This window comes from Scyliorhinus torazame, chromosome 3 (genome assembly GCF_047496885.1).
Source record: "Scyliorhinus torazame isolate Kashiwa2021f chromosome 3, sScyTor2.1, whole genome shotgun sequence".
In the NCBI taxonomy this organism is placed as follows: Eukaryota; Metazoa; Chordata; class Chondrichthyes; order Carcharhiniformes; family Scyliorhinidae; genus Scyliorhinus; species Scyliorhinus torazame.
The window spans coordinates 43,909,432-43,933,661 of record NC_092709.1 but is presented as its reverse complement, the minus strand read 5'-3'; the positions used below and the strand labels follow the sequence as shown (position 1 = coordinate 43,933,661).

Sequence of the window (24,230 nt, the reverse complement as noted above, 5' to 3'; positions counted from 1 at the left end):
TTTTCGGTGTTGCCCTCTTTCCTTCTCTCTTTTCCTTCTCTTATTGTGTTCAACCTCCTTTGCTCATCCTCTCTTCATTTACACTCTTAAGGGTGGTGGCTGTTCAGCTGGCCTTTCACCACTAAATTAATCATGTGTCCAATCGCTGTGCCTCACATTTGGAGATCAGGCCCGTTGTTGAATAAAACGGTCAGCTGTGGGACATTACAATTTGGATTATATTTCTGAGACTCCACCTTTTCTAATGACCGGCTCAGACAAGTCCCCAATGACAGAAATCCCACTGACTTGCAGTCAAACAAAACTGCAAATCCTCTTTTTGATTTGATTAAATTACTTGATTTAGATTCATACTCGTTTGCTGTTCCTGCTCGTTCAGGATCAGGCAAAATGGCTTTTATCATGTTTGTACTTGAATCTCACTTCTTGTGGGGAGAGATCAATGTGCGAGATATGAACTGGTGTAAAATGATGCCCCTCTGGAACTTGAGGCTTGTGGGTGCGATGTTGCCTCTGCTGGTGACGGTGTAACCAGAGACCACCTTCATCTAATGCTTAGCTGCTTTGGGGCAGTTTCTGTTTGTTTCGTGAAGCATTTTGGATTGTAACGAGACAAAACACCGATTATCAAAGGTGCAACTTTGTCAGAAATGGAAGAGCCCCTGAGTACAGTGTATGCAAGGTGCCATGTCTTCAAGATGAATATCAAAGCCGTTTAATTTAATTTGAAGAGTAGAGTATCGGTATATATAGCAAAATCATTACTTTTGTAAAGTTTGATTTGTTTTTATTCTTCTATGCAGTCCAGGTATTTGTGCCGCCCTGTGTGTCGACTCCAGAGTTTGTGCATGCTGCCATGAGACCTGATGTGATCACTGAGACTGTAGTGGAAGTATCAACCGAGGAGCCTGAGCCAATGGACACGTCTCCTGCATTACCGATACTGGAAACCCCTGAGCCAATCAAAAAGAAGAAAGGTACAAAACATATTCTCCATTTATTTTTTGCAAGTACTGAATTTTCCAGAGAGTTAACTGGATTCATCAGCGGATCTTATCAACTGTTTCTTAGGAAAACTTTAAAAAAAAAAAAAAAAAAAATTTAGAGTAGCGAATTCTTTTTTCAATTAAGGGGCAATTTAGCGTGGCCAATCCACCTAGCCAGCACATCTTTGGGATGTGGGGGTGAAATCCACGCAGACTTGGGGAGAATGTGCAAACTCCCCACGGACAGTGACCCAGGGCTGGGATTCGAACCTGGGTCCTCAGCGCCGCAGTACCAGTGCCAACCGCTGTGCCACATGCCGCCCTCTTAAGAAAATTTAAATGAGATTTTCGTTCAAAAATTTTGACCTGAAAGTGATTTGGTACATTGCTCAGGTCTTTCGCCTGAATTCTGATACAGTAATATTTGACGTGACAAAATCCTCTGTTTATCGGTATGGCTCTTAAACCAAAATAACTTTGGATATTCTCAACTGAGTTCACACTGGCTGCAAGTCGCAGCATTAAGAACATCGCCTTTAACTGGCATCTTTTGACGCTGAATTAGTAATTCACTCAATGCAGATGGCTGGTGCAGAGAATGAAAATGTCTATATTGACGCAATCGAGATTAGGTCACTCTTTTAGCACAGAGCGGCTTTTACCCTCATCTGGCCATGCTGCAGAAGGGCTAATTTATGAGACCATATATGAAAATGGGGAAAATATAAGTCCATTCCCCAATACTGACACTCTTCGTTTTGGATGCCAGAATTTAACGAGAATATTCATTTGAAAAGGAGTACTTTGAACACTTGGTGCCATAAAGTACTGATTCACTGTCAGCCATAGCAGTGACTGCTATAGCTATCCACTTGGGCTTTTTGCTTGTGTTTCCCTACAGGTTGTGATTAAGTCAGTTTTATCTTTATTCCCACCTGACCAGTGCTCTCCACTTTCCCATCATGTTCTCCCACTCGCATAGCGGGTAACGATACTTGCATCGTCTGGTACCGAACCAAATGGGTTAGACGATCCCTGGTGTAATGCCCAATCTGTGCTGCTCTCAGCCAGGGTTAGGATTTGACATGCGACAGTTGTCCTTTGGAAATATAAAGTGGAGTGAAATGAGCCAGTGAGTTTCTAGTTAGAAAGTATGCACCAGTGGATGTCAGGCGATGCTGCACTGTGATGCCCCCCCCCCCCCACCCATGTAAATTGCCTGTGAACACAGTTTTGCATGGCCAATCCACCTATTTTGTTGGGGCAATGTACTGGCGGACTGTTTTTACCCACGCACTTGTGCCCAAGCAAGAGTCCATTTTATTCAGGGGAAAAGGGACGGCAATTGAGGGGGCAATGGGGTGGGAGTGAAGGAAGATCAAAAACAAACAAAAAAATGCCTAGATGTTGGGAAATAGTTTTTCATTCAAAGCCAATGATTGTATACAAGTTTTACTGAGAACTTAAGTAATTTAATGTCAGGCTGGAGCCAGCATCCAATTGAGATGAACATTTTATTAATAAAATAATCTTTTAAGTGATCAATTCATAATCAGCAGTGATAATAATTATAATGGATATTTTGTATATCCCCCCCCCCCCCTCACTTTCTTGAAGCAGTTCAACTATTTAATTGAACTGGGGCCAGAGTTGCCCGTTTCACTAATTTAGTGAGATTTGTGGTAAATGAGCATTCCAATGTGTCTTACAGCTGGTCGAAAACCAAAGAACCAGCAGTCTGGGTTGCCTAATAGTCCGTCGGAACATTCTGTGAAAAAGAAGGCTAGAGGAGGGAAGGGTAAGTGTAGCGGTCAAAGGCGAATTCCCACACTAACAAAACCACGGGAGGGAGGAGGCTGCCAACTGGAAGGATATCACACTTTTAAGAAGATTAGCAAATTGGTGGGATGAACCTAGTTAAAAGTTCACCACAAAACATTCAATCCAGATCATTTTTGGAGGCAAAGCAGGTGTGTCTTAATAAGAATAATCGCTTATTGTCACAAGCCGGCTTCAATTAAGTTACTGTGAAAAGCCCCTAGTCGCCACATTCCGGCGCCTGTTCGGGCGGGGGGGGGGGGGCGGTACGGGAATTGAACCCACGCTGCTGGCCTTGTTCTGCATTACAAGCCAGCTGTTTAGCCCACTGTGCTAAGCCAGCCCCTTCACCACTCTAATGCGTCACTGCTAAATCAATTACTGTTGGCCTGCTGTTGAGATCAGAAGGTTCACTTTCAGGAACCTTGCAAAGTCACCGCCCACCGTGGAAAATTGAGTGTTTGTGAGTGGCACTCACAATTGTGAGTGGTACTCTTGGCGTTTTCCTGTTATGCGCAGGAAGCGAGGTGTCTCCTGGTGTGTGTGTGAACTTGAATGACCGGCCCTAATATCTGTTTGCTACTTTGTGAAATCCTGTTAATACGGCTGATTACAACATGCCTACCTAACCCTGTTGCGCTTATAACTTGTACTTATTTTTCATTTTATTTTCTTGAAGATTTTAACCATTACAGAGAGAAATAAGAGAGTAAGCAACATTGCCGATTGCTGAGGGAGTTTATCCAGGCGAAGTCTTTGGTTCCACTCTGTAGCTGGTCGTCCCAGCTGGGCTCTTATTTAGAGGGGTGAATGGATTTGATAGGCCCTCAGTGCGCACGTATTATAATGGGGAAAATTGCCTACACGATAGCTACTTACCAACCCCTTTCTGAAAATGGGTATTTGTGGGCGTTGGATTTCTCGACAGCCAGATGTCATTGGCACTAATTGTTCAGAACCCCTCACAGAGAAAGGCCTTATGATTGAAGGACTCCAGGGTAAACCCCCTCCTCCTTTCCCAGAATCCTGCCTCGGTAAGGGATGGTTTGGGGGTGGGATGGGTGCTGGGGAGGTCGTGTTCATGAGAAAAGAATAATATTCTCTTTTATTCAATTGAATCAAATCCTGATGCTATTTCTCGGGGATAAGCGGAAAGAAAAATACAATAATTCTGGGTGAAATATCGCTGGATCAGAATCCTGGAACTCCCTCCCTAACAGCATTGTGGATGCACTTTTACACCACAGCAACCTGCAGAGGTTCAAGAAGGTGGTTCACCATCACCAGCTTGAGGGCAATTGGGAATGGGTAATGACCCCCGCCTGCAATGCCTATGTCCCATGAATGAATAAAAATAAATAAGTAGTTTTTTCGCAATCTTTGGTGCTCCTGGTTTATCCGGGGTTGGGGCTGGCAAAAAGTGGGGAGTAGGAGCGATAACAATAAGGCTTTGAGCCAAGGCATTCCTGAGAACAGAGAGATTAAAAAGATCTGAAAAGGATGCTCAAAATTATATAAAGTTCCATTTCTGCTAGTTGGTGAATTGTGGCTGGGGGGCAGAAAAGCAAGGGAGTGAGTTGTTGCCGCATGTACACATCCATCTTAAAAGCGAGTATGGTTTAAATGTTTAAAAAAAGAAAAGTATTAAAAGTTGTATATGAGAAAACAGGATGAAGTTAATGGCTCAACTAGTTAGCACAGATGTAATGGGCCAAATAGTCACTGCTTCTACTTGAAAGCTCCATGACCCCCCCCCCCCCCCCCCCCCCCCCCCCGATGTAAGATGGTGAGTAAGGCCCTTCCACGACTGAATTCCTACCGCAGTCACCATCTGGGTTCACAAGAAGACAAATTGTAATCATCGGTATCAGAGGGCGAGATTGTGTAACCACGCACGAGCATAGAGGAAATGCCTTCAGCAGGGGCAAAAGGTTTGGAGCCTTGGCCTGTCATCCATTACCCAGTGTTACATGAACATTAAAGGTTATGTTGTCCTCGCCCTACAAGTTAATGGTTGATTTTAAAACCGTCTAAGTGGAGCTCTTTAATAGCTTTTCTTTTGCATTGCTACTTAAATACAGTTTAACACTTAGTACTTATATTTTCTGGTTCTCACCCAGCATTGCAGCCTCCACTTACACAGAAGGTTGTGCTCAACCTATCCTCTGGTCCCTTGACTCAAGCCACATGTTCTTGCGTATCTCCTGTAGACAGAGCAGCTACTTCTGAACGCCTCCCCGATTCGCGCTTGTCAGCTTGTGCCGAGTGGCTAAATGAAAGCAGACCCCTCGTCAATTCCTTCTCTTGGCAGATGCTAGGAATTCTGTGGGGAGAGGAAAAGGGGGAAACTCAAGCTTGCATCCCATTCTTTTAGTCTTGTGCTTAGCTGAAACCGTTGTGCTACACCACCTGTGAGAAATATTGACGGAGATCGTACCTTTTATTCCCACTTGATGTAGTTGACTGTTGAACTTTGACACTTGTCTGAAGTGCGCCATGCATACTCTGCTGTGTTTTGCTTCGCCAGGGAACACTACGTACCTCTGGGAGTTCCTCCTGGACTTACTACAGGACAAAAACACCTGCCCACGATACATCAAGTGGACTCAGCGGGAGAAAGGCATCTTCAAGCTGGTTGACTCGAAGGCAGTATCCAAACTTTGGGGCAAGCACAAGAACAAGCCAGACATGAATTATGAGACAATGGGTAGGGCACTAAGGTAATGACACTGTCAAAACCAAAATCAATAAATCTGGAACTCTTAGCAGCCATTGAATTTACAACCTTGTAGAATTTACTCCATTTCAGAAAAGAATGCAATGGTGTAATAGGTTTAATTTTGCAAATTGCTTTTCCAAGTAATTCTAAAGAGACCGTCCTTTTTGAGATGAGCTTTGCTCGTTAAATTAAAAAGCCGTGTTGAGGTTGTGAATGCAGTCCTCCCCTTCCCTGTGTGCAATCCCTTGTAGCGACTGTTAAATCATATCCCTTCCACTGCTGGCAGTGGAAAGGATATCTTCATGTACCTAATGCGCATGCAAAATGAGATGATTCACTAATCTACACGGAAATACCAATCATTGCACTTGTGATCTTTTAATCCTGGAGCATTTAAAGGAAAAAATATCCGAGTGTTGCGGTTGCATTAACTAATAGTTTGATTAGAGATTTGAATTCGTTCTGTCACTTGATGATTTGCTGTCATTTTACCACCATAGTTAAGGACATCTGATGAACTTTAAGGATGTTATTTGTGAACTTTAAGAATGCTGTATAAAATGCATGTGTCTCTCCAGGTACAGTTAGTGACAAACTGGAAAGTCAGCTGCTGATTACGGCACATTGAATTAACTCTTCATATCTGTGCGTTTTGTGCAAAGGCTTTTAGCTCTAGGCTGACTTGAACTCATGGATTGTTTTTCTAGTATATCATGTTATTTCTAAATCATTCTACCTTGACATTGACAACAAATTGGGCATTGCCTTCTCTTCCTTGAGCTGTCCTGCACTCCATTAATAGCACCGTGTTGATGGTGGACAGCATTTGGGGAAGACTGAAGTTGCTTAATTCAAAAGGAGTGCAGAATACTATCTTGGTTTATATTTCAATTAGAATGGTTCACTAAAACTTTGAGGATTAAAAAAAAATTTAGACTACCTAATTATTTTCTTCCGATTAAGGGCCATTTTAGCGTGGCCAATCCACCTACCCTGTACATCTTTGAGTTTTGGGGGTGAAACCCATGCAGACATGGGGAGAATGTGCAAACTCCACACGGACAGTGACCCGGGGCCGGGATTCCACTCCATCTGCCATCTCTCCGCCCAAGTCTCCAACTGATCTATAACTTGCTGTATTCTCTGACGGTCCTCTTCACTATCTACAATGCCACCAACCTTTGTGTCATTTGCAAACATACTAATCAAATCAGTTACATTTTCCTCCAAAATATATATATATATGATCCCTGAGGAATGCCACTAGTCACAGCCCTCTATTCAGAAATGCACCCTTCCACTGCTACCCTTTGTCTTCTATCACTGAGCTAGTTCTGTATTCATCTTGCTAGCTCACCTCTGATCCCGTGTGACTTCACCTTCTGTACCAGTCTACCATGAGGGACCTTGTCAAAAGCCTTACTGAAGTCCATGTAGACAACATCCACTGCCCTACCCTCATCAATCATCTTCGTCACTTCCTCGAAAAGCTCTTATCAAGTTAGTGAGACACGGCCTCCCCTTCACAAAACCATGTTGCCTCGCAAATACATCCACTCATTTCCGACTGGGAGTAAATCCTGTCTCAAAGAATCCTCTCCATTTCCCTACCACCGACGTAAGGCTCACCGGCCTGTAATTACCTAGATTATTCTTGCTACCCTTAAAGAAACAACATTAGCTACTCGCCAATCCTCTGGGACCTCCCCTGTAGCCAGTGAGGATACAAAGATTTCTCTCAAGGCCGCAGCAATTTCCTCCCTTGCCGCTCTCCATATTTTTGATCCCATCAGGCCCGGGGGCTTGTCTACCTTAATGTTTGTGTGAACTTGATTTACTGCGTGGTACCCAGTGGTATTATTCTAGATTGTCATTCCAGATATTTCTGGCAGAACGTTGGAGTGGCCAATGTGCAGATTAAGGCTTGACAAATATCATTTATGCCGTTGTAACTGGAGCTTTAACAAAAACAGGAGAATATGTTTGTACCTCTTTCAAGATTTGGTGTCGAGTCATAAATTTTGTTTTGTTTCCGCTGTTATAGTATTTCCGCTGGGAATAGCAGGAGGGTTCGCTCTGGTGTCCTGGCCAGTATTCATCCCTCTATCGAGAATGCTAAAACAGGCTATCCAGACATTACCGTGTTGCTAAATGCCTACATTTCAAAAGTGCTTCATTTGCTGTATTCTGAAGTGTTACAAGGGGCTGTATAAATGCAAATCTTTATTTATTTTTCTTTCTTTAGGTATTACTACCAAAGAGGGATCCTGGCCAAGGTGGAAGGACAGCGCTTGGTCTATCAATTCAAGGAGATGCCCAAAAACCTAGTCATTATCGACGAAGACAAAACGGATCCTACTGGAGGATCATATCCGTCTGAAATACGGACTGATGCTATTGGCAACTTGCCTGGGATGACTTCTCCATCTGCAGAAAATATAGCCTCTTCCATTTTGCCGAGAAGGATAGCAATTCCTCGAAGCCCCCGGAATACAGCGCAGAGTGTGCTGAAGATGGGCAGGGCAGCAACAGTGAAGGTCTCATCGTCTGGTCAGGGTGGAATCCTCTCTCAGGTGCCTTCAACTTCCCTTCCAGTGGTAACCACAACAGTTCCAAGGTGAGTAGGTTCTGTGGAATAATGTTGAGATCGTTGTCTTGAGTTCTGCAAGGTTTTATAGATGCCAATTTAAAAACCAGAGACTGGGCCACATAGTTGTGGGCTGGTGATAGGACCGTTCACCTGTGTTTAAAAATACCCTACCTTTTAATTAATCTTCTGGATATCACCAAACAAAAATATAAAATTAGTCTTGTAGAAGTGTGACCACAATTGTTGCTGTGAAGTTGTGTGGAGCCTGTCAGCATGCTAACTGGAAACTCTTCTTTAGACAGCATCCAAGAGCAGATGATTATTAACTTCACTTTATTTCAAGCTCGTACACTGCTCCTGAAGTCCTTTTTTCCTCTGAATTAATCGCCTGCCTTCGCCCCCTTAACCCCTCTCTTCATATGATCTCTCTGACTCATACTCCATTTCCTTGATCGTGCTACCTCGTGTAGCCACTGCTCTTGTGGCCTTTGGGAGCTGAGTACAATTTCCGCAATAGTCTTGTATTTATCCACTGGTTTTGCTGCTAGGGCAGCACGGTAGCACAGTGGTTAGCACAGTTGCTTCACAGCTCCAGGGTCCCAGGTTCGATTCCCGCTTGGTTCACTGTTTGTGCGGAGTCTGCACGTTCTCCCCGTGTCTGCGTGGGTTTCCTCCGGGCGCTCCGGTTTCCTCCCACAGTCCAAGGATGTGCAGGTTAGGTGGATTGGTCATGCTAAATTTCCCATAGTGTCCAAAAAACTTAGGTGCAGTTGCTGGATTACGGGGATAGGGTGGAGGTGTGGGTTTAGGTAGGGTGCCCTCTCCAAGGGCCGGTGCAGACTTCATGGGCTGAATGGCCTTCTTCTGCACAGTAAATTCTATGAAATCTATGAAAATGACCAGATCTGGCAGCTCCACGTTAGCCTTGGGACTTGGCTATCTGCTGCCAGTATTGCTCCCACTCCAAAATCATTCCAGAGAGCAAAGCCTGCTTCCTGTCACCAATCAATACTACCCATTTCTGCAAACCCAACTGCTGCCCTGGGTTTTAACAGGTATAATAACCTTGTGGACACCATTGTCATGGAGTTTGGGACAATTAGTTTGACTCCCTCTGCTGCTTCCACTGGCCCACACCAAGCCAAATCTCCCCTCCCCCGAACACAGATCTCTCTCTGGTCTCCCATGCCTTGTCGCGCTCGCCTTGTTCATTGGCCCCACTTGCCTGCTTCCCACCCAACCTCCCTGCGAACTGAGATTGGAAATGGTGCCCCCCCCCTCACCAGCTACTGCTTTTGAAAGTACAGCCATCGCACACCCTGAAAAGGATCCTCAAAAAACCCTGCACCCCCCCCCCCCCCCCCCCCCCCCCCCATTCCCAAATGGCCTTTCCTCTTCAATCAAAGCAATATCAATGGACAACACGGGCGGCCATTCAGCCCATCGTGTCTGTGCGGACTGTAAAAGAGCTACCCAGCGTGATTACACCTTCCGACGCGTGGTCCAAAATTCTGTAGGTTATCGTATGTCAGGCTGAATGAGGTTTTCTGTCTCGAGCACCCTTTCAGGCAGTCATTTCCAGACTCCCACCATTCTCCAGGTGAAACAATTTCTCCCGCACCCCTCCTCCAATCCTTCTGTCGAGTACTTTGAATCGACACTCCCTGGTTATTGGCCTCTGCTAATGGAAGTAGATCCTTCCTATCCATTCTAACTAGGTTTCTCATCATTTTTTTACATCCCAATTAATTCTCCCTTAGCCTCATGTGTTCCAAAGGAAACAGCCCCACTCTGCCCAATCTTTCCTCCTAATTCAAATTCTCCATTCCTGACAACGTTCTCGTGAATCTTCTCTGCACCATTTCCCATGTGACCACATCCTCCCTGTATTGCGGTTACCAGAGCTTTACTTTCAAAAACCATGAACGTATTTCCACATCCTTTGTTTTGCGCCTCCTACAAAATTCAAAACTGGGTCTGCCACAGTCCCGTGACATCCCTAAACCACTTCCTCCTCTTCACTATAGCCCCGTGACATTCCTAAACCACTTCCTCCTCTTCACTATAGCCCCATGACATTCCTAAACCACTCCCTCCTCTTCACCACAGCCCCATGACATCCCTAAACCACTTTCTCCTCTTCACCACAGCCCCGTGACATTCCTAAACCACTCCCTCCTCTTCACCACAGCCCCGTGACATTCCTAAGCCACTCCCTCTTCACCACAGCCCCGTGACATCCCTAAACCACTTCCTCCTCTTCACTATAGCCCCGTGACATTCCTAAACCACTTCCTCCTCTTCACTATAGCCCCATGACATTCCTAAACCACCCCCTCCTCTTCACCACAGCCCCGTGACATCCCTAAACCACTTTCTCCTCTTCACCACAGCCCCGTGACATTCCTAAACCACTCCCTCCTCTTCACCACAGCCCCGTGACATTCCTAAGCCACTCCCTCTTCACCACAGCCCCGTGACATTCCTAAACCACTCCCTCCTCTTCACCACAGCCCCATGACATCCCTAAACCACTGCCTCCTCTTCACCACAGCCCCGTGACATTCCTAAACCGCTTCCTCCTCTTCACCACAGCCCCGTGACATTCCTAAACCACTTCCTCCTCTTCACTATAACCCCGTGACATTCCTAAACCACTTCCTCTTCACCACAGCCCCGTGACATTCCTAAACCACTTCTTCCTCTTCACTATAGCCCCGTGACATTCCTAAACCACTTCCTCCTCTTCACCGCAGCCACGTGACATTCCTAAACCACTGCCTGCTCTTCACCACAGCCCCGTGACATTCCTAAACCACTTGCTCTTCACCACAGCTCCGTGACATTCCTAAACCACTTCCTCCTCTTCACCACAGCCCCGTGACATTCCTAAACCACTTCCTCCTCTTCAACACAGCCCCGTGACATTCCTTTTTTAAAAAAAATGTTTTATTCAAGATTTTTTGGCCAAACATAACAGTACGTAGTGTTTCTTTTAAACAACAATAAAGCAATATAAATAACAGTGGCCAGTTTTAAACAAATAAATAAATAATATATAAACAAAAACCAAACTAAATGGCAACTGCCTTGTCAAAAATAAATACTCTCCAAAGATACAATCCAACAGTCCAATATACATTACCTAAAACAAGTGCCTATACATATACAATAACATCCCTGAGAGTCCGTCCGGTTCCTCCCCCCCCCCCCCCCCCCCCCCCCCCCCCCCCCCTCCACATGGGTTGCTGCTGTTGTCTTCTTCTTTTCCATTTCCTCTATCTTTCTGTGAGGTAGTCGACGAACGGTTGCCACCGCCCGGTGAACCCTTGAGCCAAACCCCTTAGTACGAACTTAATCCGTTCTAACTTTATAAACCCTGCCATGTCGTTTATCCAGGTCTCCACACCCGGGGGTTTGGCTTCCTTCCACATTAACAATATCCTGCGCCGGGCTACTAGGGACGCAAAGGCCAAAACATCAGCCTCTCTCGCCTCCTGCACTCCCGGCTCTTCTGCAACCCCAAATATAGCCAACCCCCAGCTTGGTTCGACCTGGACCCCCACCACCTTCGAAAGCACCTTTGCCACCCCCACCCAAAACCCCTGTAGTGCCGGGCATGACCAGAACATATGGGTGTGATTCGCTGGGCTTCTCGAGCATTTCGCACACCTATCCTCTACCCCCAAAAATTTACTGAGCCGTGCCCCAGTCATATGTGCCCTGTGTAACACCTTAAATTGTATCAGGCTTAGCCTGGCACACGAGGACGATGAGTTTACCCTACGTAGGGCATCTGCCCACAGCCCCTCCTCAATCTCCTCCCCCAGCTCTCCTTCCCATTTCCCTTTCAGCTCATCTACCATGATCTCCCCCTCGTCCCTCATTTCCCTATATATGTCCGACACCTTACCATCCCCCACCCATGTCTCTGAGATCACTCTATCCTGCACCTCCTGCGTCGGGAGCTGCGGGAATTCCCTCACCTGTTGCCTCGCAAAAGCCCTCAGTTGCATATACCGAAATGCATTCCCTTGGGGCAACCCATATTTTTCCGTCAGCGCTCCCAGACTCGCAAACGTCCCATCTACGAACAGATCTCTCAATTGTGCTACCCCTGCTCTTTGCCATGCTCCAAATCCCCCATCCATTCTCCCCGGAACAAACCTATGGTTATTTCTTATCGGGGACCGCACCGAGGCTCCCGTCCCTCCCCTATGCCGTCTCCACTGTCCCCAAACTTTCAATGTAGCCACCACCACCGGGCTTGTGGTGTATTTCTTCGGTGAGAACGGCAACGGTGCCGCCACCATAGCTTGTAGGCTAGTCCCCCTGCAGGACTCCCTCTCCAATCTCTTCCACGCCGCTCCCTCCCCTTCTCCCATCCACTTACACACCATTAAAATATTGGCGGCCCAGTAGTACTCACTTAGGCTCGGTAGTGCCAGCCCCCCCTGTCCCTACTACGCTGCAAAAATCCCCTCCTCACTCTCGGGGTCTTCCCGGCCCACACAAAACTCATAATACTCTTCTCTCGATTCTTTTGAAAAAAGCCTTCGTGACCACCACCGGGAGGCACTGAAACACAAAAAGGAATCTCGGGAGGACCACCATTTTAACCGCCTGCACCCTACCTGCTAATGACAGAGACACCATGTCCCATCTCTTAAAGTCCTCGTCCATCTGTTCCACCAACCGCGTTAAATTAAGCCTGTGTAATGTACCCCAATTCTTGGCTATCTGGATCCCCAAGTACCGGAAGCCTCTTGTTACCTTCCTCAATGGTAAATCCTCTATCTCTCTGCTCTGCTCCCCTGGATGCACCACAAACAACTCACTTTTCCCCATGTTCAGTTTATACCCTGAAAAATCCCCAAACTCCCCAAGTATCCACATTATCTCTGGCATCCCCTCCGCCGGGTCCGCCACATATAGCAACAAATCATCTGCATACAGAGATACCCGGTGTTCTTCTCTCTCTCTTCCCCCCCCCCCCCCCCCCCCCCCCCCCCCCCCCCCCCCCGAGTACTCCCCTGCACTTCCTGGAACCCCTCAATGCTATGGCCAGGGGTTCAATCGCCAGTGCAAACAATAACGGGGACAGAGGACATCCCTGCCTCGTCCCTCTATGGAGCCGAAAATAGTCAGACCCCTGTCCATTCGTGACCACGCTCGCCATCGGGGCCCTATACAGCAACTGTACCCACCTGATATACCCATCCCCAAAACCAAATATCCTCAGCACCTCCCACAGATAATCCCACTCCACTCTATCAAATGCTTTCTCGGCATCCATCGCCACCACTATCTCCGCTTCCCCCTCTGGTGGGGGCATCATCATTACCCCTAACAGCCGCCGTATATTTGTATTCAGCTGTCTCCCCTTCACAAACCCAGTTTGGTCCTCATGAACCACCCCCGGGACACAGTCCTCTATCCTCGTTGCCATTACCTTGGCCAGAATCTTAGCGTCCACATTCAGGAGGGAAATAGGCCTTTCGGACCCGCATTGCAGCGGGTCTTTTTCCTTCTTTAGGAGGAGCGATATCGTTGCCTCTGACATAGTCGGGGGCAGCTGCCCCCTTTCCCTCGCCTCATTAAAGGTTCTCATCAGTAGCGGGGCCAGCAAGTCCATATATTTCCTATAGAATTCAACTGGGAATCCGTCTGGTCCCGGGGCCTTCCCCACCTGCATGCTCCCAATCCCTTTCACTACTTCCTCCGTCTCAATCTGTGCTCCCAGTCCTGCCCTCTTCTGCTCCTCCACCTTAGGAAATTCCAGCTGATCCAGAAAGCACATCATTCTCTCCTTCCCATCCGGGGGCTGAGCTTCATATAACCTTTCATAAAATGCCTTGAACACTCCATTCACTCTCTCTGCTCCCCGCTCCATCTCTCCCTCCTCATCTCTCACCCCCCCCTATCTCCCTCGCTGCTCCCCTTTTCCTCAGTTGGTGGGCCAGCAACCTGCTCGCCTTCTCCCCATATTCGTACTGTACACCCTGTGCCTTCCTCCTTTGTGCCTCTGCATTACCCGTAGTCAACAAGTCAAATTCTACATGTAGCCTTTGCCTTTCCCTGTACAGTCCCTCCTCCGGTGCCTCCGCATATTGTCTGTCCACCCTCAGAAGTTCTTTCAACAACCGCTCCCTTTCCCTACCCTCCTGCTTTCCTTTATGTGCCCTAATAGATATCAGCTCCCCTCTAACCACTGCCTTCAGCACCTCCCAGACCACTCCCACCTGAACCTCCCCATTATCATTGAGTTCAAAGTACCTTTCAATACACCCCCTCACCCTTAAACACACCCCCTCATCTGCCAATAATCCCATGTCCATTCTCCATGGTGGACGCTGTTCTTTTTCCTCCCCTATCTCCAGGTCCACCCAATGTGGAGCGTGATCCGGAATAGCTATAGCCGTGTACTCCGTCCCCGTCACCTTCGGGATCAGTGCCCTTCCCAAAACAAAAAAGTCTATCCGTGAATAAACTTTGTGGACATAGGAGAAAAACGAAAACTCCTTACTCCTAGGTCTGCTAAATCTCCAGGGGTCTACTCCTCCCATCTGCTCCATAAAGTCCTTAAGCACCCTAGCTGCAGCCGGCCTCCTTCCGGTCCTGGACCTCGATCTGTCCAGCCCTGGGTCCAGCACCGTATTAAAATCTCCACCCATTACCAACTTCCCCACCTCTAGGTCCGGGATACGTCCTAACATAAGCCTCAAAGTTGGCATCATCCCAGTTCGGGGCATATACGTTCACTAAGACCACCGCCTCCCCTTGCAATTTGCCACTCACCATCACGTATCTGCCCCCACTATCCGCCACTGGTCTTTGCCTCAAACATTACCCGCTTCCCCACTAGTATAGCCACCCCCCTGTTTTTTGCGTCTAGCCCCGAATGAAACACCTGCCCCACCCATCCTTTGCGTAGTCTGACCTGGTCTATCAGTTTCAGATGCGTCTCCTGCAGCATAACCACATCTGCCTTAAGTTTCTTTAGGAATTTCCTCTTTATCGGCCCGTTCAGCCCTCTCACATTCCACGTGATCAGCCGGGTTGGGGGGCTCTTTACCCTCCGCCCCCTTGTCAACTAGCCATCTCCTTTTTCAATCCAGCTCCCCACCCGGTTCCCAAGTAGCCATATCTCCCCCCAACGGCGCCCTCCCGCCCCGACCACCCCACCCCATACCAGCTCCCCCTTCTCCCCAGCAGCAGCAACCCAGTTTAAACCCCCCCCCCCCCCCCCCCCCCCCCGCTAGATCCCTCACTAGCGTAATTGCACCCCCCATGTTGCTCCCAGAAGTCAGCAAACTCTGGCCGACCTCGGCTTCCCCCCGTGACCTCGGCTCCCACTGTGCGAGGCCCCCTCCTTCCTGCTTCCCTGTTCCCGCCATGATTACTATAGCGCGGGGACAAAACCCGCGCTTCCCATTTGGCCCCTCCCCCACGACATGGGGGAGAGAGAAAAGATACAGGGTTGCAGGATTAACAACTTGGGAAATCATCTCTTCCCCCTTTTCCCCCCTCTTCAGCCCACATATTCGCCCCACCACTTTGTCCCAAACGTTCTTTTTCTAGCCCGCTTATTCCAGTTTCTCCTCGACAATAAATGTCCACGCCTCTTCTGCCGTTTCAAAGTAGTGGTGTTTCCCTTGATGTGTGACCCACAGTCTTGCCGGCTGCAGCATTCCAAATTTAACCTTCCTTTTGTGCAGCACCGCCTTGGCCCGATTAAAGCTTGCCCTCCTCCGCACTCCAATCTTGATATACGCGGATCACCGCGTTCTCCCACTGCTACCTACTGCTCCGAGTTTTCTTTGCCCATCTGAGGACCATCTCTCTGTCCTTATATCGGAGAAATCTCACCACTATGGCTCGAGGAATTTCTCCAGCCCTCGGTCTTCGCGCCATAACTCGAGATAGGCTCCCTCCACCTCCAACGGGCCCGTTGGGGCCTCCGATCCCATTAACGAATGCAGCATCGTGCTCACATATGCCCCGACGTCCGCCCCTTCTGCACCTTGGGGAAGACCAAGAATCCTTAAATTCTTCCTCCTCGCATTATTCTCCAGCACCTCCAGCCTTTCCACACACCTTTTGTGTTGTGCCTCGTGCATCTCTGTCTTCACCACCAGGCCCTGTATGTCGTCCTCATTCTCAGCAGCCTTTGCCTTCACGACCCGAAGCTGCTGCTCCTGGGTCTTTTGCTCCTCCTTTAGCCCTTCAATCGCCTGTAATATCGGGGCCAACAGCTCCTTCTTCATCTCCTTTTTAAGTTCTTCCACGCAACGCCGCAGGAACTCCTGTTGGTCAGGGCCCCATATTAAACTGCCTCCTTCCGACGCCATCTTGCTTTGTGCCTGCCTTCCTGGCCGCTGCTCTAGAGGATCCACCGCAATCCGGCCACTTTCCTCTCCTTTTTCCATCCGTGTCCAGGGGGGATTCCCTTCTGGTTTACCGCACAGTGTTTTTAGCCGTTAAAATTGCCGTTGGGGCTCCTATTAAGAGCCCAAAAGTCCTTTCCACCGGGAGCTGCCGAAACGTGCGACTTAGCTGGTCATCGCCGCACCCGGAAGTCCCCGTGACATTCCTAAACCACTGCCTCCGCTTCACCACAGCCCCGTGACATTCCTAAACCACTGCCTCCTCTTCACCACAGCCCCGTGACATTCCTAAACCGCTTCCCCTTCTTCACCACAGCCCTGTGACATTCCTAAACCGCTTCCCCTTCTTCACCACAGCCCCGTGACATTCCTAAACCACTTCCTCTTCACCACAGCCCCGTGACATTCCTAAACCACTTCCTTCTCTTCACCACAGCCCCGTGACATTCCTAAACCACTGCCTCCTCTTCACCACAGCCCCGTGACATTCCTAAACCACTGCCTCCTCTTCACCACAGCCCCGTGACATTCCTAAACCGCTTCCCCTTCTTCACCACAGCCCTGTGACATTCCTAAACCGCTTCCCCTTCTTCACCACAGCCCCGTGACATTCCTAAACCACTTCCTCTTCACCACAGCCCCGTGACATTCCTAAACCACTTCCTTCTCTTCACCACAGCCCCGTGACATTCCTAAACCACTTCCTCCTCTTCACCACAGCCCCGTGACATTCCTAAACCACCTCCTCTTCACCACAGCCCCGTGACTTTCCTAAACCACTCCCTCTTCACCACAGCCCCGTGACATTCCTAAACTACAGCCCCGTGACATTCCTAAACCACTTCCTCCTCTTCACCACAGCCCCGTGACATCCCTAAACCACTTCCTCCTCTTAACCACAGCCCCGTGACATTCCTAAACCACTTCCCCTTCTTCACCACAGCCCCGTGACATTCCTAAACCACTTCCTCCTCTTCACCACAGCCCCGTGACATTCCTAAACCACTTCCTCCTCTTCACCACAGCCCCGTGACATTCCTAAACCACTTCCTCCTCTTCACCACAGCCCCGTGACATTCCTAAACCACCTCCTCTTCACCACAGCCCCGTGACTTTCCTAAACCACTCCCTCTTCACCACAGCCCCGTGACATTCCTAAACCACTTCCTCCTCTTCACCACAGCTCCGTGATATTCCTAAACCACTTCCTCCTCTTCACCACAGCCCCGTGACTTTCCTAAACCACTCCCTCTTCACCGCAGCCCCGTGACATTCCTAAACCACTGCCTCCTCTTCACCACAGCCCCGTGACATTCTTAAACCACTGCCTCCTCTTCACCACAGCCCTGTGACATTCCTAAACCACTTCCTCCTCTTCACTACCCCATACCCAACAGCTCCCACCTCCAGGTGAGCCTCTCCTCTGTCCCCCTGATGCCGAATTTAATTTGTCTAAGTGCAGGAACTCTGCCAAATCGCTCATCCACGTCCCTGTGCCACATCCACGACCACTCTGGGTCCCGGGCTATCGGAGACAAATGCCAATACGGCGGCCCCTCTGCCCACCAGCACACCCGGATCATCCGACACTCCAAATATTGCTACCTCCGGACTTGGAGCTACCGTCACCTCCAAAATCCTCGACATTATATCTGCAAATCCTGTCCAAAACCCCCCGACCTCAGACATGGACATGGTTCGCCGGCCTCCCCACACACCGCCCACACCTATCCTGCACCCCTGGAAAGAACCGATTCATCCTGGACACCGTCATGTGGGTCCTGTGTACCACTTTAAACTGGATGAGACTTAGTCTTGCACTAAGATGTATTAACTCTTCGCTAAGCAACCCCAGTGCCCCATCCAGTTCCTCCTCCCACTTACGCCTAACCTCCCCAACAAATCCCTATATATATCCAAGACCTTGCCCTCTCCTATTTCCTCCTTGGACAGGAGTTTGTGCTGCAGTACTGGGGGTGGCAGCGTCTGAAACAAAGACACCTCCTTCCTCTTGGGCAGTCCCTAACCTGCAGACACCTGAACCCATTCCCCTTCGGCAACTGATATGTTCCCTCGAGGTCTGCAAATTCCCTCCAACAAATAAATCCTTAAAGTATTCTTTAATTTTTTTTTCCAATTACTGGACAATTTAGCGTGGCCAATCCACCTACCCTGCACATCTTTTTGGGTTGTGGGGGTGAGACCCATGCAGACACTGGGAGAATGTGCAAACAAAAGTGCAGACAAACGTTTGAGAACACGTGCGAACAGATTCGAAAACAGTTTCTTTCCCGCTGTTACCAGACTCCTAAACGACACTCTTGTGGACTGATCTGATTAATACTACACTCCTGTATGCTTCCCCCGATGCTGGTGTCTAGGTATTTACATTCTGTAGCTTGTGTTGCCCTATTGCGTATTTTCTTTTCATGTACTAAATGATCTGTTTGAGTGACACGCAGAAAAATACTTTTCACTGTTCCTCGGTACACGTGATAATAAACAAATCCAATCCAAACACCACATGGACACACGGAGCTGGGATCAAACCCAGCTCCTCGGTGCCGTGAGGCAGCAGTGCTAACCACTGTGCCACCCCGCTAAAGAATTCATTCCTCACCTGCTGCCACCCCCGGAACCTTGTATCCAATCCCGCTGGGGAAAACCTATGATTGTCGCAAATCGCTGCTCAGAAGGACATGCCTTCCATTCTAAAATGCTGCCAGCACTGGTTCCACACCCTCAACGCTGATACCAATAAGAATAATCTTCATTAGTGTCACAAGTAGGCTTACATTACACTGCAACGAAGTTACTGTGAAAGTGCCCTAGTCGCCATATTCCGGAACCTGTTCGGGTACACTGAGGGAGAATTCAGAATGTCTTAATTCACCTAACAAGCACATCTTTTGGGTCTTGAGGGAGGAAACCGGAGCACCCGGAGGAACCCCACGCAGACACGGGGAGAACGTACAGACTCCACACTGACCGTGACCCAAGCATGGAATCGAACCCGGGTCCCTGGCACTGTGAAGCAACAGTGCTAACCACTGTGCTACCGTGCCGCCCCACCACGAGGTTTGTGGAGTACCTGGCCAGTGAGATTGGAAGGGGCGCCAGCAATAGTCCCCTCAAAGCCTTTTACATGAGGCTCCCTCGATCCACTCCCACACCACTCCTCCGCCGCCCATTTCCTAACCATTGCAATGTTTGGTGCCCAATAATAGTTTTGTAATAGCCCGTGGAACCTTACCCGCCCACACGAACCTCAAAATCAGCCCATTTACCGTCCTAAAAAAAATGTCTTGGTCACAAAGATCGGGAGTTTCTGAAACAAACAAAAACTTTGGCAACACCGTCATCTTTACCGCCTGGGCCCGACCAGGAAACGACAATGGCAGCACACCTCGTAAAGTCCGACTTCATCCCCTTCACCAACCGCGCCAAATTCAACTTATGCAATTGGGCCCAACTCCGTGCCGCCTGTATCGCAAGGTAACAAAAACTCGCCCCTACCAACCGAAGCAGCAGCCTCCCAAACTCCTCCCCTGACCTCGGGCATTAATTGGGAATATGTCATTTTTCCCCCATGTTGAGCTTGTATCCAAAGAGACTAAACACTAAACTCCCCTGAAATCCCCATGATCCTGTCAAAGCTCCCGGCCGGGTGCAACCCAGAGTACTTCTAGCTGACCCTCTTGGTTTCAAAACCCAGTCCATGTATCCCTGCCGAAACCGAAACCACCTCACTGCTCATGTAGCACAGTGACCTAAACAGCTGGCTTGCAATGCAGAACCAGGCCAGCAGCGTGGGTTCAATTCCCGTACCGGCCTCCCCAAACAGGCGCCGGAATGTGGCGACTTGGGGTTTTTCCACAGTAACTTCATTGAAGCTTACTTGTGACAATAAGCGATTATTATTATGTACTTTGCACCAGCAAACACCCCCTATATGGGGTGAAAAGGACCAAACTATTCCACCTCGAGCGGGAGCCACCCAATGTGAGACCACTCACTCCATGGCCACCACTGGAAGTCCAGAATTTTCTTTTCACCAGTGGTTCTCTTCCTACCCCCACACCCCTTTTCCTATCCCCATCATCCCTGTTCTCGCTGATCTACATTAGCTCATGGTTCTCCAGTGCCTCGGCTCGAACATTTTCATCGCTCAAATGTCTTTGCACCTTCTTCATTCTTATCTCCAATGTTTCACCAAACTTACAAAGTAACTGCAAATGACCTGGTTCTCTGATGCCTAGCCCACTGGAGCGAGGTAGATTCACGCCACACAAGTGCCAGGCAATGACCATCTCCTGCAAGAGAGAATCTAATCACTGCCCCTTGACATTCAATGGCATTCCCATTGCTGAATTCCCCCATTATCAACATACTTGGGTTACCATTGCTCAGAAATTGCACTGGGCTCGCCACATTAATACTGTGGCTACAATCCGTCCACGGCCACACACACACAAAGCCTGTCCACCATCTACAAGGCACAAGTCAGGAGTGTAATGGAATACTCTCCACTTGCCTGGATGAGTACAGCTCCAACAACACTCAAGAAGCTCGACACCATCCAGGACAAAGCAGCTTGCTTGATTGCTCCCCTTTCCACAAACATTCAAACCCTCTACCACCCACAAACAGTAGCAGCCGTGTGTACCATCTACTAGATGCACAGCAGTAACTCACCAAGAATTCTCAGACAGCATCTTCCAAACCCACGACCATTATCATCTAGACGGACAAGAGCAGCAGATACCTGGGAACCCCACCACGTGGAGGTTCCCCTCCAGGTCACTCACCACCCTGACTTAGAAATATATCACCGTTCCTTCACTGTTGCTGGGCAGCATCCTGGAACTCCCTCCCTAACAGCACAGTGGGTGTACCTACATGTCCAGGACTGCAGTGGTTCAAGAAGGCAACTCACCAACATTTTCTGGAGGGTAACTAGGTATGGACAATAAATGCTGGCCTAACCGGTCACGCCCACAGCCCGTAAATTAATTAAAAAAATCACCTCCTCCTTTAAAACTCCATCCCGTCTTTGAAGTTCTCTTTAAAATCTTCAAATCTTCGCTCTTTCATCGGACCATCGTCTTTGGTATGACATCTATTTATTTCTGAATATGCTTCAGTAAATTACCGTGGGACCATTTTTAATGTTAAATGGGTATATAAATCCAAGTTTCTGTTTTGGAATCTTGTGTGAAAAATGGCTGTCCTCTTTCCCTACAGTAATATCAATGGCTTTGCCTTAAAACTGACGCTTCGTTCCTGAAAGGTCTGACGAAGTACTAGACAAATGTAAAGATCTATGCTGTTTGGAATTGAGGAGACCAGCCCAAAACAACTTTTTAATGTTTCAGGGGTTCAGCTGAACAAAAGTTCACAAGATCATGCAGCACATAGTTGTCCATGCCACACACTTTGGTGTGAAAAACGGAAAGGAAGAGTTATTTAAATGGTGATATATTGGGAAGTGTCTATTGGAATTTACAAAGGGATTTGGGTGCCCTTGCCCACCAATCAACAAAAGTGGAGAGGCAGGTGCAGCAAGCAATTAGAAAGGCAAATGGAATGTTGGCCTTATTGTAAGAAGATTTGAGTACAGAAGTAGAGATATCTTACTGCAGTTATATCGGGCCTTGGTGAGACCACACCTGGAGTAGTGCATGCAGTTTTGGTCTCCCTACCTAAAAAAGGATACACTTGCCATAGGGGGGAGTGCAGCAGAGGTTCACTAGGCTGATACCAGGATTGGCGGGACTGTCCTATGAGGACTGATTAGTTCGATTGGGCCTGTAATCACTAGAGTTTAGAAGGATGAGAGAGGAGATCTGATTGAAATGTATAAAATTCTAACAGGGGCTGGACAGACTAGATGCAAGGAGGATGTTTTCCCTGGTTGGGGAATCTGGAACCCGGGGACACAGTCTCAGAATACAGGGTAGACCATTTAGGACAGAGATGAGGAAACGTTTCTTCTCTCGAAGGATAGTGAACCTCATGAATTCTCTACCACAGAAGGCTGTGGAAGGCAAGCCACTGAACATTCAAGAAAGAGATAGATAATTTTTTAGATTTTAATGGCATCCAGAAGTATGGGGAGAAAGCAGGATTATGGCATAATAATAATAATTGCTTATTGTCACACGTTGGCTTCAGTGAAGTTATTGTGAAAAGCCCCTAGTCGCCACATTCCGGCGCCTGTTCGGGAAGGCTGGTATGGGAATTGAACCTGCGTCAGCTGGTTAGCCCACTGTGCTAAACCAGCATTGAGATAGAGGATCAGCCTTGGCCATCATAAATGGCGGAGCAGGTTCGAAGGGCTGAATGGCCTCCTCCTGGTTTCTGTGATCCACCCACTGAGCTGAGGTGGGGGTGGCTGTTAGCGAAAATGTTGTTAGGGCTGTTAATTTTATAAATTAAGGTTAAGTAAATATATGTAGAGGGCATTGATTGGGTGATAACTTGAGCACATGTAACAAGATACTTATTGACATTGGAGTGGGAGACACTTCTAACCTTTCACTCTGAATAAATCAAATGAGTGAAGATTGACTCCTGGCTCCAACGTCAGCAACTGGCTGTTAGGAGTTTAACTTTGGTTCCTTGGGGCAGCTACTTTATCCAGTGGTTGTATCCCAGCAGATAAATCTGCTGGATTATTTCTCAATTCTGCTTAACCACAAGCCAGAACAGTTGGTTGTTGATTTATGTTACCTGTGTTGCACAGTTCTCTTGCCGCATTATGAATAAATGGCATCGTTGAGGGTCAAAGTTCCTCCACATCCCGCCACCTTTGTTGACGAGAGGACAGTTTTTCTCACATCTGGCCGTGCAGTTAAATCGTGCTTGTACGGAATGGGTCGGGGCCGAGATCATTCCATAAAAAAGAATTTTCCTTAAAACCGGTATTGTGCAGTAAAATAATCCAAGAGAACTGCGATACGCTCCAACAAAAAGATGGATTTATTTCACACTGCAGGACCATACACACAAACAAAGCGGAATATGCAAATGATCAAATAAAATAATCTCTGCGAACGCTTCGGCCTGATCAACGGAAAAAAACCCCAAAACAAAACTTAGTTTCGTTCCGTTAAACCGGCATTTCCGCCAAATTGGTATTACGTAAATTTGGGACTTACCTGTGTATATAATGTGTATGTAGCCATTGCACAGTTCTGCTCTGACTAGACTGCAAGACGGAGAGGAAACTGCCCAAAGATGCACCAATGCACCCAGAAGGGAACATGGCAATGTAGCTAAAGCTATACATTTGGCCAAATTAGGTTTGCCACTTGAGTAATAGATGTGCAGTAGAGAAGTGGCCATGTTAAAGTTATCTCTGATACTGCTACTTAGTGTTATTATCCTGTCGCATCTCCAAAGGTGCAGGCAAAATATTTGAGTGGCAGGAGTGTCACTGGTCTAGACTGAGAAACCCTGTAAGCAAGAACTGGTGATTTTACAGAAGAGAACAAAACTGTTTATTCCTGATTTATTCTGTTTTGAAATGAACAGCTAACCCCGCTGTACGCCGTTGCTCGATATTTGACCTGCGATTGTATAGATTCCCTACAGTGCAGAAGGAGGCCATTCGGCCCATCGCACCTGCACCAACCCTCTGAAAGCGTACCCTATCCAGGCCCACGCACCCACCCCATCCCAGTAATCCCACCTAACCTTTCTGGACACCTAAGGGGCAATTTAACATG

The 24,230-nt window shown here is 48.1% G+C and overlaps 1 protein-coding gene across 11 annotated transcripts in view; it reads left to right on the top strand.

Annotated features, from left to right (window-relative positions):
- Window positions 1–24,230, top strand: part of elf2a (E74-like factor 2a (ets domain transcription factor)) — a 147,797-nt gene that overhangs the window by 117,190 nt on the left and 6,377 nt on the right. For 9 of the 11 annotated variants that reach the window (XM_072495579.1, XM_072495583.1, XM_072495582.1 and 6 more), the window contains 4 exons: window positions 804–977; window positions 2,698–2,784; window positions 5,332–5,524; window positions 7,769–8,140. In XM_072495579.1, the coding sequence (XP_072351680.1) occupies window positions 804–977; window positions 2,698–2,784; window positions 5,332–5,524; window positions 7,769–8,140 (826 nt within the window). The remainder of the gene's footprint in view (window positions 1–803; window positions 978–2,697; window positions 2,785–5,331; window positions 5,525–7,768; window positions 8,141–24,230) is intronic. The other 2 variants (XM_072495581.1, XM_072495586.1) reach the window with 1 other exon arrangement.